The sequence below is a fragment of the Manacus vitellinus genome, unplaced genomic scaffold (assembly GCF_001715985.3).
Source record: "Manacus vitellinus isolate BGI_N305 unplaced genomic scaffold, ASM171598v3 scaffold_41_pilon, whole genome shotgun sequence".
Taxonomy (NCBI): domain Eukaryota; kingdom Metazoa; phylum Chordata; class Aves; order Passeriformes; family Pipridae; genus Manacus; species Manacus vitellinus.
In genome coordinates this window covers 5,823,113-5,841,815 of record NW_021940545.1, presented here as the reverse complement: position 1 = coordinate 5,841,815, position 18,703 = coordinate 5,823,113, and the positions used below count along the sequence as shown (strand labels likewise).

The 18,703-nt window shown below is 49.8% G+C and overlaps 1 protein-coding gene across 1 annotated transcript in view; it reads right to left on the bottom strand.

The window, feature by feature from the left end:
* Positions 1–18,173, bottom strand: part of NCAM1 (neural cell adhesion molecule 1) — a 59,469-nt gene extending 41,296 nt beyond the window's left edge. The window contains exons 1-5 of the mRNA XM_018078581.2: positions 18,101–18,173; positions 2,184–2,258; positions 1,790–2,008; positions 937–1,080; positions 44–181 (exon numbers count right to left, since the gene is read on the bottom strand). Of these exons, the coding sequence (XP_017934070.1) occupies positions 44–181; positions 937–1,080; positions 1,790–2,008; positions 2,184–2,258; positions 18,101–18,173 (649 nt within the window). The remainder of the gene's footprint in view (positions 1–43; positions 182–936; positions 1,081–1,789; positions 2,009–2,183; positions 2,259–18,100) is intronic.
* Positions 18,174–18,703: the final 530 nt, after the last annotated feature.

The following is an 18,703-nucleotide window of genomic DNA, read 5'->3' as shown; positions in this document are numbered from 1 at the left end:
TTCTCACCCCCTGCTCTGCACCAGCCTTACTCTGAGCTCTCACCATTCACAATGACCTGGATGTCCTTGAAGTTGATCTCCCCCCGAGCCAAGATCCTCCCCTCACACCTGTACGTCCCCTCGTCCGTCTTCTTGATGCCCCGGATCTGCAGGTAGTTGTTGGACAGGACTATGAACCGCACTGCAAAGACAGAAGGGAGGCTCACCCAGGGGGCCTCAGGGCAGCTCTCTGCAGCTTCTGCTCCTCTCTGGGCCCCTTCTGGGTTGAGACAAGGATTGGTGGAGTGGAACTGCCCTTCCCACCACCAAAGGGAGATGCTGCTGCAGCTGGGTCTGACGTGGCCAAGGAAGGAACCCGGCTGTGGAGAGCAGCCAAGGGCTGGTGCTGGGCAGTGTAAGCACTCAGGGATAACCCACAGGAACACATCTACATTTCAGCAGAGCAGGCAATATGCTGAAGGCTTTACTGCCCTCCTACCTGTGTGCCTGCAGCAGGTAGGTGTGACAAACCAGCTGAGGCACAGCTGGAATCAGGGCTTTGGAGGCCCCTCTGGGCATGGCTGGCTGCAGCTTTGTGGAAGAAAGGGAAAGGTTCCTGCAAGGAGCTTTTAGCCCTTTTCCTCAGGAAGGCTGGAGAGTGTCACAACATCCAGCTTTTCCGTCTGATGGCACTTCTTCTATCTGATTGTTTTCTCTTTAGCATTCTTTGCTTATTCCAGTGTCAGAGCCTGATGGTCATTTCTGTGGGAACATTGCTGCCCTGCCACTGCCAAACCACAGCACCCTGACCAACTGAACTCACACCCTGTGACCCAGTGCCAGGTACAAACTGCTCCCCCTTCCCTGGTGCCCACCATCCATTTTGTGTGTGAGCCTGATCTGAGCTGATGGGAGATGGACACTGGAGCCCTGAACGGACGAGCACCAAGACCTTACCATCTTTTTTTAGGATGACATCCCTGCCTTTGTGCTTCCAGATGATGGTGGGAGGCAGCGAGCTGACCACGTCACACACGATCACAGCATCGTCCCCTTCCTTGAATTCCTGGGGGGTGGGAGCGTTCTTGAACATCAGCTTTTCTGAAAGCAAGGGAAGGAGAGAGTCACTGCAGCTTTCCCACCTCAAGCTGTGCTCCTGACTCAAACCTGAGGGAAGCAAAGAAACCCCAGAGGGCCCCAAACCCCCTGGAAATCATCTTGTTGCCAAGGGGAGGATAAAGGTGTGTCTGATTGAATGCACTGCCCCATTCTCCAGCCCTGTCCCCCAGGAATATCAGTGGGCCAAATCCATTCCCTAAATAACCCACACTGCAAACTGTGACCTTGGAACTGCTCAGCTTCCCAGCAGGAAGGGGAGAAGCTGCTCTTGTGGCTCTGCTGGCCAACATGCTGATGGCTTATTATAAACCTGGTGAGTGTGGGCCCCTTCACTCAACACCAGAGCAGCCCCACAGCATGTCTGTCACCCACAACAGCTGCTCCCTCTGGTTACTCCTCCTGGACACTCAGGAAGAGCCAGAACCTTCTCCTTCCACCCCTTGCCCTCTGAAGAAATCCCAGTCCTGCCTTTCTGAAGGATTTCAGCACAGATGTGCCGGTGAGCAGACCACAGGTCCAGTCCCCATTAACCCCCAAAACCCAGGGAGGAGGAGGAGGAGGCTGCACCTTCTCCACAGCCCCTTTCTTTTCACCCTCCTTCCCCCCCTTTAAGCCCAGCCTTTTCCAGGGAGGCACAAGCCTTGCCCCCCTGCTGCTGCCCCAAGAAGGGGCCCCGGGGCCGCGGCCTTACGGAAGATCTTGACGTTGACGGTGGCCTCGGAGTCGCCCTCGTCGGCGCTGCTGACCACGCACTTGTAGATGCCGGCGTCGTCGATGTTGGCGTTGTAGATGGTGAGGGTGGAGGAGAAGTCATCGTTCCGCACCACCGAGATGCGCTGCTGGTTCGGCGTCAGCCTCTCCCCGTTCGGGGAGAACCACGAGATGTCCTTGTGCTTGGCCTCCCCTGCCACTGGGGGGGACAGGGGAGAAAACAACACCACACTGAGCCCAACCCTGCGCTCCTCGGCCTTGCGAGTCCTGCTACAGCAAATCTCACCCCTCAGAGCACAGTCCTGCTTCCAAAGAGCTGCCAGCACCAAACCAAACCCACCCAGACACGGGTTATGCCTGAGGCCAGCACTCACCTTGACATAAGAAGAACTTGGATTCTCCAACGCTGATCTCCCCCTGACTCGGAACGATGTCCACTTGTAGAGAGGCTGGGAAAGAGAAGAGCACACAGGGGGTGGTTAAACAACAGGAGTGGTCTTCAGCAACAAAGCTTTGCTGGCCTTCCAACCCCTACAGCTCCTTTATTCAGCAGAGTCCAGTATAACACTCATTTTCTGATCTGAATTACACTGGTACTAAACAGGTGAGAAAGGACAGCACAGGTCCCCCTTTCCATGTCCAGCACAGGTCCCCCTTTCCATGTCCAGCACAGGTCCCCCTTTCCACGTCCAGCACAGGTTCCCCTTTCCACGTCCAGCACAGGTTCCCCTTTCCATGTCCATTCACACCCAGCCCTGCCCAGTGCACATCCACGCATGTCCAGTGCCCTTTTCCCCCAGCAACATCCCTGCCTTCTTCATTGCATAAATTATGACCCATTAGGCAGAAAATGTAATTGGATTCTGGCTTTCCTCCAGCTATAGCTTAATTCCACGGCAGATCTGTGGCCTAACAAGCCCAGGTCAAGTTGAATTTGAGGACACCAAAATGAATAGGTTTTCTTTCAAAAACCCCCTCCCGGTGTTTTCACGCTGTAGTGCATGAAAATCCCTCTCCCAGAGCAGCTCATTTTACCTCCAGACCACAGAGGTGTTATTTTAGCTGCCAAACACACCTGGATTTTCAAGGAACATGCGTTGCTTGAGAAATTAAAACCTGACTGTGTGTGCCAATGGCAACATTCCTTAAAATACTCGGGAAACATATGGATAGGGGGGGTTAGGCATTAAGGCTGCAGCCACACACAGCTGAAGGAGCACTGCCTGCCCTCAGTAAAGAAGGACAGAAGCATTAGGATGGGCTGAGCACATTCCTGCAGCCAACAGCCACTGTGACACAGCACTTCTGCTCACAGGGAAATGGGAAGCAATTCATGGCAGCCAGTGGAGCCCTGCAAAGGACAGTCCTGGGGCAAGGTCCGGGCCACATCTCTGGCTTTGCTCTCCCTGGATTTCAGCAGGCTGTGCTGATAAGTGCTGGTGTTCCAGCCCAATAGGCTGGGCTACAGCACTGAACAGAACCAACCCAGCCCAGACTCAGCTGACAGCAGAGCTGGGAGCACTGTGTGCTCCAGGGCTGGCCACGTTCACAGGTCTGCCCAGCCCAGAGCCTGCCAGAGGGGGACATTCAAGTACCTCTGGATGCCCTGAGGAACAGCAAGGGGCTCATTCCAGCCCCTCCTGACCTGCCCAAGACACCCTTCTGAGCCCTGCAGCTGGACCACAACAATGTTGGGATTGAATTCCCCACAGAACTGCCAGCCCAGCCCAAGGAAGGGCTCTCAGCCCAGCCAGCAGAGCTTGCTTTCTCCTCAGGCAAGCACTGCTATCAGACCACGGGGTGCTGGTAAAATGGCTTTGAGCTAATTGAGATCTAATATAAATTCATTCCCCCCTCTTCTTTTTTTTTGCCACCCTACACTGTATAAACACACCACTGGCCCTCTTCTGCACTTGTGAGAGTCGCTGCCTGCTGGGAAGGCAGTGGCACAGGCTGGGGTTATTAATGCCTTTCATTCCATTCTCAGGTGCTTTCTGTTACAGCTAGAAAGGAGAAAAGAGGCTCTGTGTAAAGCACTGAACTTTTCATCACCCCCAAATTTGGCATCTGGGCTCTACCTCACATCTTTTTTTATGCATGTCTGTGCCACAGCAGATGCAAAGAATGGGAGGAAACCACACAACCTGGGAATATCTCACTGTAATGACAGCCAAAAGGGCCAGGCAAGAGATCTGAGCCCAGGCAACACTCAGCTCTCAACACTTTCACTTTTTTTTTTCCAAGGGCTCAGCTCCTTCTGTGCATTTAAGAGTTTCAGGAGAATGAAACCTGGAAACCACCCCTGGGACACAGGAAGGTAAAACTCTTTGGAGTCTTAGAAAGGAGCAAAGGAAGGACATCCCTGGTTATGCCTCACTCAGTCACTGCTCCCTCTGCTCCACCAGCAGCAAAGTTATCATTAAATCTCATCATTACTGGCCTAAGAAACAGCATTTCTGCAAAGGTTGTACAGAGGGGCAGCAATTCCTTCACCACCAATCCCCCTGCACGTCAGCACAGGGGGAGGGAGGCACAGGGGAAACCTCCCTAGTCAGTTATTACTGACTCCAGAAAAGCACTTTTCAAACCCAGAAACTGCCAAGGGACAGAAACAGTGACCTGGTGAGCAGCAGGAACCAGAGAGGCAGTATTAACAAACCTGCTTCACACCACACTTCAGCTTCTTTAATTTAATCCAGGAACAAGATGCTCAAGTACCCCAAGGTAGATCAAAACCTAACTGCTGTTTCAAGTGCTATTTTACTCCAGTTTCCACCGGGAGAGGAAATTCCCAGGGCTCATCTGTGCAGAAACACACCAAGGGTACTTATTAAAGGCACAAAACACACTCCAGAAACCCTCAACATTTCCACTCTGCCAGAGATGTCAAGGAACAAAATTCTACCTGGCTTTTTTTAGCCTTTTGTGTCTTCTGACGGTGGGTCTGGGCAGGAGACTGGACAGGCTGTGGGGCTGCTCCAGCCCTGGGTTTTGTCCTCACAGCGTCTGCCAACAGCGTTCAGGCTTTGTCCTACAAATGGCCAGATCCCTGGAGATGAAAATGGGCACCAAAGAGCCCAGGGGACACTGAAGGTAACCTGTGGAAGCCAGCTACAATCTGAGCAATGTTCCTCTGAGTGACTCCCACCGAGCTCACCTGACAGCAGGGGAATCCAGCCCTGACTGCCTCAGCCAGCCCTCGCTTTGCTGACACCATAACCTGGAGAAACAGCCCATCAGAACCACGAGCTGTGCCTGCAATCACACCAACTGCTCCCTGCTCGCTAAACCTTCCTGCTCAGTGTGTGACCAAACCAACAGACCCAGCCCTGCCACGGGTTTTAATCACTATTTAATCGGTATTTTTGCTTTGCAGTTCAGGCAAACGGAGACTATTTTTTCCACTCTTCATTTAATAGACACTGGGAGCCCATTTGTATTCCACTTCCAACTTCAAGCAATAAAGGCCTTTTTAGCATCACATAATAACTGCATTAAAAGGCCTCTTCATAATCACACAATAACACTTTTTATAGCTCTGCCCTCCCCCATATCTTTTATCTGGTTACAAAGTTCCCCAGCCCCCAAATAATGCTGAATAATTCCCCATTGATTTGAAAAAAAAAAAATAAAATTGCTAATGCAACTTCCTGTTCATCTGTAGTTAAATATAATTAGTTTTGCATTTCAACAAAAGAAACAAGCTCAAATTAGGCCCTGATTTGGGTAATAGGCAGGGAGGCTGTACCCTACTGGGCTAAGGCTGAGCCTAACACAGCAGGGTTTACCTGGGGGGTAAATAAGGTGCCACTTGCAGCAGAGGGAAGGGGGTTCAGTGCTGGGTGTTGGCTCCCTGTCTGCCCAAACTCACAGGGACTCCAGGGAAGCAGAGTGTGAGTGACCTGCAGCCACACTCCCAGTCTAGAACATCTGCCTGTGTCCATGCAAAGGGAATGTCTTGGAACACTCAATACACTCAGGACAAATCTGCAGCAATGCAAATCTACCGTGGGGTTGTGTCCATGGATAAATGAGAGCTCATCCCCCCCATCCTTCCCTTCCCACAAAACATCCCTGCTTTCCAGCCTGCCATCCCTTCAGCACTGACCCTCACAAGGTCCCAATCTGAGCCTTGGAACTCAAAAAGGATCTAAATCCTTGGCTGCCCAGCAGGAATGGTCCCATCTCACTCCAGCACTGGGGGCCACGTCAGACCCTTCCCAGCCAGTTCTCTCTGCCAAGAGCACCTCAGCTCTCTGCTCACCTTTGGAGCCCCGTTAATACCCAACCCCCTGGTTCTCAGGGCTCTCTCTGACAGGCACCACTCCTGGTCTGGAACACAGGGAACTGGGATATATTTGCCTGGGAGGCAGCAGAGCCCCTGCCATGGCAGCAATCCCTGTCCTCGTGTCACTCCTGTCACAGTAACCCTGCAAGGGTGCATCACCACAACGTGCAGGTGAGGCTTAGGGAAAACACAGCATAAAATAAAGCACAACAGGGATGAAATCAGCTGTAAATATTCCCTGTGTTCCCTTGCTAAAGACTGTACCTTTATTTTCATTCATTTCTAGCAACAGTTCTCCGACTCAGCTAAATTGCAGAAATAAAAATCATCGGGGAAAAAAAAATCTCTGCTGGGTCTAATGCCCCCAGCTCTCCGAGTAAGGGCAGGATTTGTAAAGCTTGTGAGCCCAGCAGATTATGGTGAAAGCCCTCAGGATTTAATACACAACAAAGGCTTAACAAGACAAAGACATGCCTCCTGTACACGGTCACTTTATTAAAAATACGCTGACTGCTCAGGAGGAGGAGGAGGAGGCAGCTGGGATTGATCCCAGCTGGGCTGCAGATCCAATTCCTCCCCCGTCGCCATGGGAACCACTCCCTAAATCTGCCAGGAATTGGAGGAGGGGACGGCTGGTACCTTTGGGGAATATCAGATCAGAAGGATTCGGGGAGGCAGCAAACAGCAGCTCAGCACAAAGAGAGAGATGTGAGCAGAGCTCCGTTTGCAGGGGAAGCAGCTGCAACCAAACCCCCCAGCACAGCCCGGGCTGACCTGGATGTGGGAGGATGCTCCTCACTCACCCCGCTGCCAAACGCTCCCTCCTGCCCCAAAACCATGTCCAGCAGTCCCTCTGCCATCCTGGGAGTGCCTGCAGCTATTTAAATGCTGCTAACACCTTCTCCTACAGACACTCAGGAACCAAAGCACAACTCCTCAGACGTACCAGTGGTTTCACACGGAACACGGTTTTTATGCCTCTTCTGACGACATTCCTGATAAAAGCTTTTTACTGCTACGGATCATAAAACTAATAGTCCTATTTGCCACAGCAAATATTTTCATTTACCTGAGGCAGAGTAAGCCAAGATGCTTTATGGAGCCATTAAATCAGGGTAGGGACAATTTTAATTAAAAACTATGGAAGCCGCGACGTTCTGCCAAAAAAGAAATTTGGGTGACACTGCACTAAGGACCCAGAGAAGATGAGAAAAACAGGATTTGCTAAAGCTCCTGATTCAAGACTAATCTTGCTGCAGCCAGTTTCTCTTGGCAGCCCGTGAGCAGCACACACACTCTGCCTTTGGGGGGGACAGAACTATTGCTCCACTTGCGAGGCAGGAGCAGCTCCACCCCCATGAAAGCCCAGGCTCCTGGAAGGTCCCTGTCCTTCCCCAAAGGAAGCAATCCCTACCCCCTGCAAGCTCCATTCCCCCCACAGTCCATCATTTAACCTTAGCACCTCATCCTTAGCATAAGCTTTGATGCAAAGTATTGAAAGTAACTCTTTCCCAACCTCGGTGATGTAGTTTTGGGGACGTATTTTTAGCAATGGTTAAAAAGCTGAACTGGCTGAAAAGCTCAAAATTCAGTATTTACTTCATAGAAATCATTAACTCCAGTGTAACACCCACAAAACTGCAGTCACCTGATTCACTCCAGGAAGGCACATTCCAGGTCTGGCTCATTCATTCTGTATTTTAGAACAGTTTCTCCCTTTGCTAATTCACACAGGAATGTCTCAGGAGGAAAATAAAGCCTTCTCTTGTACTTCAGTTAAAAGGAAGAAGAAAACATGGAATGTAGTTTTTTTCTCTTCTCTCAGTTTCCAAAGAGGTCAAATCAGGCAGAAGCAAAGCTCTCAAATTCCTAATTGCTTGTTTGTGAATCATCATCAGATGTAAATGCATGAAAGTTACAGGCTGTAGTGGGAACAGGGCTTGGTTTCTCCTGCTCCCAGTTTGGCAACTTCTGCTCAAGGTCATCCCTCTTCCCAAAGCACTTGGATGAAGGTGACAGGGACAACACAGCCCTCATCAATAATCCTGCTGTGGCTCCCAGCTCCAAAGTTCACCCAGGTGACCTCTCCAGGTCCCTCCACCCTGCCCTGCTCTGGTTCTGTCACATCTTTGCCACCAGGGACTATACATTTTTCTTACATCTCGCTATTTCTGCTCAAAATTAACGAGAGAAGTGGTTGCCCCAGCATGCCAAGGGTCATGTCCTAATCACTGCTCTGCCCTGGGCAGCACAGGGACACTGCCAGGGATCCGGAATCCCAGGGGAACAGGAGCCCTGCTGTGCTGTGCTCATCCATCATCTGCCCCTGGCAGCTCAGGGGAAGGCAGAAGCAACCCAAGTGTTGAGGAGACAGAGAATCACAACTGTTCAAAGGCAAGAAAACATCCAAAGGCCCTTCACTTTTGGATGCTGCTTCTAAGTGTGCCTTCGAGGCCCCCCAGCCGAGGTTGGAGGCAGGAGCTCTGCACTCAAACACCAGGATCTGGGGTTTCTGGATGTCTTACAAACATCCAAATCCAAGGCACCTTGAAGAATTCCTACACGAGTTTATACCAGTTTTGTCTGGGAAAGGATTTCACACTTGGAAACCCAAGTCCTTAAATATTCCTCCTGCATTCAGAGCCTTTCTGCCTCTCCTGAGCTGTGGCTCACAAACACTTCAGAGAGAGCACTACATATTTTAATAGTTTAAATTCATATCTGGAGCCATCATCTGCCAAGTGCAAAGTGCCAGGAATCAATAGTTCATTTAATGTGTCTATTAATCTTTCATACCTAGTGGGCCCTGGGAATCCTGTGATAGCTGAATATCACTATATAGCTTGGGAAGAGCTAAAAATCATAGACTTAGACTGATAATAAACAGGGATTATCAACGCTGCCTTACAGCTTAATATTCCAAGATTAAACAGTCCCATTTTTCCTTGCTATATTAGGTGAAAAAGAAATTTAACTAAAAAATTAAATGACATTAAAAACATGGGAAGGTTCTTTCACTGTATAAAATCACATGGGAAGGTTCTTTAACTGTATAAAATCACATGGGAAGGTTCTTTAACTGTATAAAATCACATGGGAAGGTTCTTTAACTGTATAAAATCACATGGGAAGGTTCTTTAACTGTATAAAATCACATGGGAAGAGTAGAAGGCATAAGGAAGCAAAAGAACAAGAAAACATGTCAGTATTTATAATTCTTATAATTTTTTGTACAAGCCTTCCATGATGGTGAACAAAACCACCTCAGCCACTCATACCCCATGGACAAAGCACTGTCACAGGGCAGACTATTGGACGTTTCTGGGAATTTGGTGAACTTCCTGAACACATCAGTGCCTCTGGAAATACCACTGTAATTTGTGGGTAGGCTGTGATAACATTTAAAGCAGGATATTAACTGGAAGACCTTTTGCAACCACCACGCTGCTGGAACCTCCAGAATTCCAGCAGGTCATTAGGACTGTCAGCATCATTAATGCAGCTTTCCACTGAATAAAAACCAAAGCATTAATAGAATGCAAACAGAAGCCCAAGGACTGGGAAGAATAACATGCTAATACAGTGCCCTATTTGCTCAACAAGCACAGGAACAAAAAATCCCTTCAGGCAAGAGGGAAATGAGCTTGTTTGCTGCCTCCTCTGCTGCTGCACCACTGCTTTAACTACTGGGTGTCAGACTCATGTCAAGTCCAGGCAGTAAATCAGTGCCCCCCTCGTTCAGGCACTGCAGTGCAGAGCAGAGGAACAGTTCACACAACCTCAAATTCAGACATCACTGACAGCCAAGGAGCCCAGAAAGGGGAGATCCCAGGGCAGAAACAAAAGGAATCTGAACCCACTCAAAGGCAGTGTATCCTCCCAGCATCAGCTGGGACTGGCAGGAGAAACAGGCACCAAATTGCCACAAGGCAGGAAAATGTTTCATCTGCTATCCTTTGGGAAACCTCCTGGAAACCCAGGAAACTCAATCTCTGCAGCTCAGAAGTCATGCAAGTCAGACAAAGGACGTTTTAGCTGAACATTTGTGCTTCAAAAATCAGGAGAACTGTCAGAGTTCAAGACCAAGCCCCTCCTGGTCACTCCTTGCAATAACTTGCTCCAAGACTTGCAGTCATTTATTCCATGTAAGCACCAAGAGAAAACCTCCAGGGCACTCTAAGCACAAACTGATTTTCACACCTCTCCCTGTGCAGTAAAACACAGGATATAGGGAAAAACTAGAATAACAGGGAACTGGAGCCCTGCTGCTGCTGCTGGGTGCTTCGTGTGACACTGCTCTTGTGCCATGTCTCTAAAAAACCCAAATAAAAAACCAAAATACAGAAGTCACACACACAGATTCACCTTCTGACCCTGCTGTGCTCTGCACAGATCTGAGCACACTGGGCACAAATACAGGAGCTGTTCCCTTTGTTCCTGCTCTGATTTCCACCCCCTCAGTGCACTGGGCTCTCGGGGTGTTCCAGGGACTGAACTCGGGGCAGTGGCAGGTTCAGCATCTCTAACTCACCCTGCACACATCAAATCACCCCAAACCAGGGACTCTCCACTGCAGCAGTTTGGAAGGGAAGGGAAGTGGGAGGTCAAGGCTGTAAATGGTGAGAGCACAGCCCAAGGCACACCAATGTCCAATATGACCAAGAGCAGCCCTGCCTTAAACCCACCCAGGCTTCCTGATCTGTGCTAAACTCACTGCAACCCCACCAAACTTCGTGAGCAAAATGTAAGCAACAAATCCATAATCCCAGGGAGGCAAAGTCAGCCTGGTCAAGCCACACACACAGATCCATCCCTTCTCTCTCCTCCCAGCCCTGCTCTCAGCTCACTCCCATGCTCTGCTGTCTCAGTCTCCTCCAGGACTTCCCCTCTCAGGAGGGAAACATCAGAACACTTTGGCCTGGGAAGTTCAGTGCCTGTCTCCAGTTCTGCTCACTCCACACAACAGCAGCCCCTTCTCTCTGAAGCAGGCTCTGCTATTCCCTGCACACTCCCATCTTTCCTAGGATGCTGCATTTGTTTCCATAGTAATGTCATTGTTTACCCTCCTCCTTCATTTCTTTTGACCAAGGAATGGCTGTGTCTCCCTAAACTTTATTTCCTCAGTGTAATAAAACCAGCAGAACCCAGTCTGACTTGATTACTGCACTGGAGATCCATGGGGTTCTGAATGACACCAGCTTATATTTTTATTTTCTGGCTGATGAATCCACCTGAACAAAGACAATGAGAAGTCACTCTCGAGCTTTTATGAGATACAACATTTGCTTTCAAAACAAGCTGTGTCCCACATGCAGAGTTAACTTGGGGTAACTGTTGAAAATCCAGTTGTGCTCTAATTGCTGCCCAGTCTGATGGCAAGAGCTTGACATTACTGGTACTATAATTAAATGTAATTAGCTAATACACTCGAGTGGTGACCACGATTTTCAGAATATTTGGGCCCAAATGAAGAGTCAAAGGCAGGGTTACTCTAAAGCAGCTTTTCTCCTTCAGGTTCCATGAAAAATCTCAACCCCCAGCTCCTTATTTAGATGTCCAGGGTGGCCCAGGACTGAGCACTGAACACCTCCTGCCCAGAGATGCTTCAGTCCTGCTCTGCACTCTCAAATATCAGACCTTTTTATTGAGATGTGTTCCCTAAATAGGAACTGTCAGGAGGGATTACCCAGCCTGGAACTGGAGTTAAGCTCTTTAGGGGAGGGGCTGTTTTGTTTACAATTTAAAGAGCATTTCCCACACAGGACCCTGCTCTGGGACTGTGGCCCCTGTGCTCTGCCACAGGGATGAGCCAGGTCCAATACCTGCTTTCCAGCAGCAGCCAGGAGCAGCTTTGGGAGCAGAAGCAGGCAGGGTTAATCCCCAGGATAATGTATATCCAGGGACAGACTCCACCTGACCCCTATTTACTAATGGCTGGGGACATTCTGTGAAGCCTGAGGATTTAGCTGTCTTCTAAAGCTCCCTTGTAGATATGAATTCCTTCATTCTGTCCTGAACAACGCCCTCAGGCCCAGGGGGGACTGCTGGGCTGTGCCAGGGCCAGCAGCTGGACTTGGAGGGTCCTGGTGGGTCCCTTCCAACCCAGGAGATTCTCTGATAACTTTTGCTCAGAGATCTACAAGATCACAAATACAGAGATGATTATTGAACACAGATGTAGCTCCTTTCCTTGATCAGAAAGAAAGATGTTCATTTTACCCCCCGTTTGACCAATGTTAACAACTTCAGGCAATGCAAGAACAATTCTCCTGTGACACCTGAGGATCTATTTAAGCCTTAAAGCCACAACAGTCAATGAAAATGTTTCTCTTAACACAACTATTTTCTCCTTCACCCCCCCTCGCACACAGCAGCTGTCAGGGCTCGTGGAATCAGGTTTACCACATTTTGCTGCTCTTTACAATGTTTGCATTGCAACTGTAGTGCAGGAACTACACCCTGGAAAGGAGCAGGAGGGGAAGGGGAGAGCTCAGTGAGCTGAGAGGGCAAAGACCTTTGGGCCACCCGAGGATTCATCTCAATTCCTTTCCTTCCACACTCCCTCCTGCTCTCCAGGGCGTGAAATAACCTCACCACTGTCACAGAACACATAACAGCAGAACAGAAAATGCAGGAGGAGTAAGACAAATGTCCTCTGAGAGTACAAGAGGAACGAAAATGTCCTCAAACTGGAACAAAAGCAGACACACACCAAGTGATCAATGTGGAGGCTCTGCTGGAAGAATAAACCCAAGTGTCACTGTATTGCCAGGATTAAAAATAGCAAAAGCTCCTGTACCACTAAAACCCCTCGTGGAATTGTTGTTACTATGATTAATTGCTCTTTACTTTAAGAAGTCCCCAGGGACCAGTGAGATGTGCAAGTGTCTGAATCTCCCAGATACAATATCCTGCCTTTCATCTCCACCATGGAGAGCCAGGATTTGTTGTTCCAGCCCCACATTTCCCAACCTCACCCAGCTCCACAGCTCTGCAAATAATCACCAGCAACAGGAGAAAACATCCACACAGGGCAGACTCCAGCCAGCTGATCCTTGTACTCACTTCAGGCTTAAAAAGGGAACTTGGAGAGCACAAAACTTATGTTGGGACAACACACATTGCAAAATGCAGTCAGGCTCCCCACAATATATGTGGACAGGCAGCCTTGGTAGAAGGTTCTGGATGTGATTAAGAGCATCTATAAAACTGGAGAGCCTCATTTCCAACAATTTCCATTAAACAATAAGTTTCCAATAAATTGAATAAGGTGTGTTCCTCAATATCTGCAGTCCCTCAGTTATTTGCAAGGCCCTTTTCTCATCCAACCCCCCCTCCCCAAAAAAAACTTGGCTACAAAAGCCCTGCCCTACCAAGACAGAGCAATGATTCATCCAGCAAAGCAAGTCATGGGAGAGGAGAGGAATAAATAACTGCACCACAGGAAGGTCCAAAATCTCAACTCACATGTTTTGGGGCTTCTCAGTTTACTAACCAAGCAAATAAATACTGGAGGAATAACTGAGAACAGTTGGGTTGTAAATTCAGGTTAATACAGCTTGCACCCTCGCCCCTCAGCAGAGCAGCACAGTTCATCCTGGCCACTGGGAATTATTTCAGCAGCAACCAGAGAAATTATTTTAGCAGGGACCAAAGAAATTCCTTTAGCAGAAACCAAGGGAATTATCTGAACATTTTCTTTCAAAAGAGAAATGAAGGGGAATAAAAACCCCTACTTAGTTTATTTGATGGAATGGACAGTAAAAGGTAAATGCAATTACTTATTTGTTTTAAAATAAACAACACTGGAGAAAACTGGGGCAAGGGAACCCGGAAAGGACAAAGAGCAGATCTGGGGTGTAGAAAAAAAAAGTCCTGACAGGATGAGCAATGTCCTTGACATTCTTCAGTGGCCATAAAAATGGAGAAGTTCTATTCCTTATGATAAAAAAAAAAAGGAAAACATATTCAGACATTCTCCCCTCCTCCCTTGCCCACCAAGTACATGGAATAATCCTTTGCAAGTGGCCATGAAAACTAGGACCAATTTCCTGAATTACACATGAAAGGATTACATGTGGATGGGGTTTTTCCTCCTAAACTCATACATTTTAAAGTCAGAAAACTCTGCTTGCCTTCTCCTTTAAGGGATCTAAGGAGGGAAGGCAGGATTTGTCAGGAATGGCTCCGTTCCAGCCACAGCATCATTAATTGTGGCTAATCTGGATTTCATGTGCAGAAGGAATTGAGTTCCAAGGCTGCAACCAGCAGTTAATGCCCTGGGCACTCCTGAGCCTCACAAACCCAAAGCTGCACGTCCTGCTCACCAGAAGGAGCAAACCCTTCACTGGGAGGGGAACCCTCAGCATCAGCTTCCCAAGGGCTGCTCCTGCTCTCCAGCACTGCCTTCCCTTGGCTGGTGGCTCAGCTGGGTGTTCCTGCAGCACATTCCCATGGAGACACCCAGGTGATGTGCCATGAATCCCTCTGGCAACAGCAGCACTGCTCCCATGGCCACACACAGAACCCACCTGGCTCAAACCATTCCCTGAGTCCAGCCCTGCCCTCTATCACCCCACAGAAATTCAGTTCTCCAAAAGCACCTTTTATTTTCGTGTGTCCACGTCACACCTCGGAGCCTCAGCTCCCAATCCCTGCACAGCAGCAATTCCCAGGCAGGAGCCAAAGCTCAGGAATGGCAACAAGACTTGAAAGGCTCCATCTCCTGGGAGCCCAAGGACAAACACATGGCACACACCCAGCCAGGACTGTCACTGCACCCAAGGACAGGCATATTTTCCACTCTCATTCCGAAAGGCTTTGACTCAGGGAGACAACAGAAGGTTCATGGCCCTGGAAGGGCAGAAAGGGCCCCACATTCCCATTTTCCATGAGGAAGAAAGGACTGACATCAAAGCTAATTCAGTGTCATGGAAAAGCAATGTTCATTTTCTCCCGCTGGAGGCAGCAGGTTTGAGATGGTCACTGCCACCAGAATGCCTGAAAAATGTGAAGAGACCAAGGTCCACAACCTTCCTGGCTCAACCAGCTCTGACCCCCTCCGTGGCTTGGTTCCACCACAATTAATCCCAGTCATAATGTGGATTTTGAGTCATGGCTGGGACAGTGCTGCCTCCAGCCTGGCACTCTCCTGGGAAAGGCAAAGCAGAGTTTCAAATTCTTCCTAAAATAACCTCGTTACCTAATGCCTGAAATTACAGCACTTCAGTTCTGAACTTCTGGAGAGGTGAAGAACGTTCCATTAAAACTCCCACCTGATGTGCCTGGGTGGAGCTGGATTATTAGAAGGAGCAGACACTTCAGCTGAGAGGGGAACACGGAACTCCTCAAGGAGCTGAGCAGCAGGTAAGCAAGCTACAGGTATCCCCTGCAGAACCAGGACTGAGCCCGTGCTGGAGGAGCCTGGAAGGGCTCAGGGATCCCTCTCTGCTGGGTTCCAGGACTGCTCCCTGTGCCTTCCTACAGCATTCAAGAGAAATAGGAAAGGGAGAGGGAAAAGCACCGTCTGTCTCATCCTCCTCAGACCCCTCTGGCTGCCTGGATGGTGCTCCCTGGTACCTGGGGGGGTTTGGGGTGTCCTGTGCAGGGCCAAGAGCTGGGCTGGGCTCATCCTTGGGGGTCCCTTCCAGCTCAGGGTGTTTTGCTATTCCAGGAAGGTGCAGAAAGGCAGGGAGGGAGGGGAAGGAGCCAGCAGACAACTGGGGCTCTGCTCCCAGCCCTCCCCCCACAACTGCCCCTTTTGCAGCCTTTCCCTGCGTGTTTTATTAGAAGCAGATGGGCCCCCTGACCAGCGTGTGCTCGAGTTCCCCTCCACAGCTGCACAGCCCTGCAACTGCAGAAATAGCAAGAGAAATCTCTGGAATAAATTTTTTCCTGCCACTAACAACTGCTTGCCTTGCTGGAATGAAGACCACGGTGGGGCTGGAGAGCTTTTCCTCCAGTGTCAAGAGCCACTGGTGGGTTTATTTTGAGCCACAATGTATTTCTGTGTTCCACAATGAAATTCCAGCAGCGTGTGCCAGATGACCCTCCCCTCCCCAGAAGGAAAGAGCAGCTGGTACAGCCTGCAAGAGGCAGGAACACAATGCAGACCAGAGAGGTAAAATAATAAACATTTCTTACCCAAGAGCCATTTGATGGGAAAGAAAAAATATGGCCACTAATCCTAAATTGCTTCTGTTCTGCTTGGGTCAATCCAATACAAAGTTTATATCCAAACCAGAAGCTCCCTAAGCAGGAGGTGAAGCCACAGTGATTTTCACCACTGACTTTCACCAGCAACAGGCACTTCATCTCTCAGCGAGTCCTCTCTGCATCACGGCCTTATTTTGGGCATGATGACTCCAATAATGCCAGAGCAGCTCTCTGTGAAACACTGCCAACAGGTTTGACATTTGCAATATCAGAAAAAAGGGGAGGGGGAAAACCAACCCAACCCAACAGGAGTGCAGCACTGCCTTCACTTCTGTATCTGCCTGGTAAATTTTGGGGTCAGAAATGTAGGTGAGGCCCTTCAGTCACTCTCCAGACCCCACTCAGAGAGTTCAAGCATTTCTTTGTACCACCCCACAAACCAACAAAATGCCTTTTAATTTCCTGAGAAGAAAACTGTCCCAGTTCTTCCAAAAAAAACCACAACACGGTCACTAACTCATCATTACCAAGAGATATTTTTGGGTTTGAAGCTTTTTCTTTCCTGTGCCCACGGGGAAAGCATTCAAAACGTGCCCTGAGGCAGAACACAAGGCCTGAGCTTAGGGAGCAGCAGATGTGATAGCAGTGCAGATTCCTGGGTCCTTCAAAAACCAGATTGCACCTCTCAAATCCTGCCCTGCTTGGCATCCCCTGCAGAGCAGAAATCACTGCGGGGTGTCAGGACAGGAGCAACAACCAGCAAAGTCACCAGCAAGTGAGAACTTCCCAGACAGTGCTTGTTTGGGCAAAACAGGAACGGAAAAGGAAAGCTTTGAAGCTTTCTTTGGCTGATTCTCTGCTGTCCTGAGCACTACCCAGGTGCTGGGAACCAAAGCTCCCATGAATGCCTGATGGAGAGGGACTTGGGACAGGGCTCTGGAGTGCCAGGACAAGGGGGAATGGCTTCCCACTGCCAAGGGGGCAGGGTCAGATGGGATCTTGGGAAGGAATTCTTCCCTGGGAGGGTGGGGAGGCCCTGGCACAGGTTGCCCAGAGAAGCTGTGGCTGCCCCATCCCTGGAAGTCTCCAAGGCCAGGCTGGAGCAACCTGGGATAGTGGAAGGTGTCCCTGCCCTTCCAACTCAAACCATTCCACGATTCCATGATTCTCACCCCACATTTGCAGACTGCCAGCTCACAACTGCCCAGGAACGAGCAGGGGCTCTCTCTCAGTCCATGCCCTCGGGGTTATTTCCCCTGCAAACCTTCCTGCAGATCTCCCATGGAAGATGCCCCAGGGAAGGAAGGCTGAGCAGTGGTACCAGCTGGAGCTGCTGTTGGGAATGGGGCCCCTTCCCAACCCTGGCTGTGGTGCTCCAGACACTGCTCTGGGCTCCCCAGGGAGCTGCCAGCTCGGGCTGCCAGCCAGACATCTCCACATCTCCAGGGACACGGGGAGGAGCAGCCAGACAGCACCTGATCCCATGTGCCTTCCCAGCTCTGCCAGCCCAGCTGGTGTCCAGGGACACCCAGCCCAGCCCCACCAGCAGGACCCCAATTCCTGAGAACAGAACCCACTGGGATCCCCAGGACAAGCCGCTCTCTCCCACCCTGGTGTGCAGCACGTTTGCCACCCGGGAATTCCTAAGCCGTGCCCTCGGAGCCCAGTCCCACTGTTCCCCCACCCCAACACCGTTCCAGGGACAAACCAGAGCCCCTGGAAACGACCTGCAGGGCCCAGCAGGACTCAGGGTATGAGCAGGCACACGGCTGTGTCTGACAGCCAGCAGAGCTCTGCCAGCAGAGCTGGGCTGTCCTTCTCCCCACACATCTCCCCGCTGTGACCCACCAGTGCCGTGAGCCCCCACGTCCAAACTGGTCACTGCAACCCAGCCTTCTTTTTGAAATATCTGCCAAATCATTTATCTTTGTTCCTTCCTTTTCTCCCCTGTGTGATCTGTGCTCTTTCCTCTCTGAGGAGAAAAGGTAGTGCAGGGCAATTTATTAACTCTCCAGTGCTGAAAACAATCCCACAGCAATAACCCAACAACCTTAAAAGAAGCAAACCAGTGTATGAACGAGAGAAGGGAGGGGAGGGGATTCTCACCAAGGAAAAAAACACAATTTAGGACCTTACAACAGGAAATACAACTGGAAATAATGACACAAAATCCTCATGGAATCTTCTACACTACCCAGTATTCTTAATATTCCAAGCTCAAGTGATTTATTCACCTGTGTGACAACACAAACTGCAGCCACAGAAATGACCAACCCGTTTGCTTTCAGTGTCCTTCCCTTCCCGGGGCACAACAAAGGCAATAAAACAGCTCAGTGCCAGCCTGCATTAAGCCAGGGATTCAGGTAACTGAATAATCTGCCCCGGGAAGAAAAGCGTGGAAAAGAAAAGCGGCCTCATTGGGATGTTAATGAATGCAGCATCATTAACACT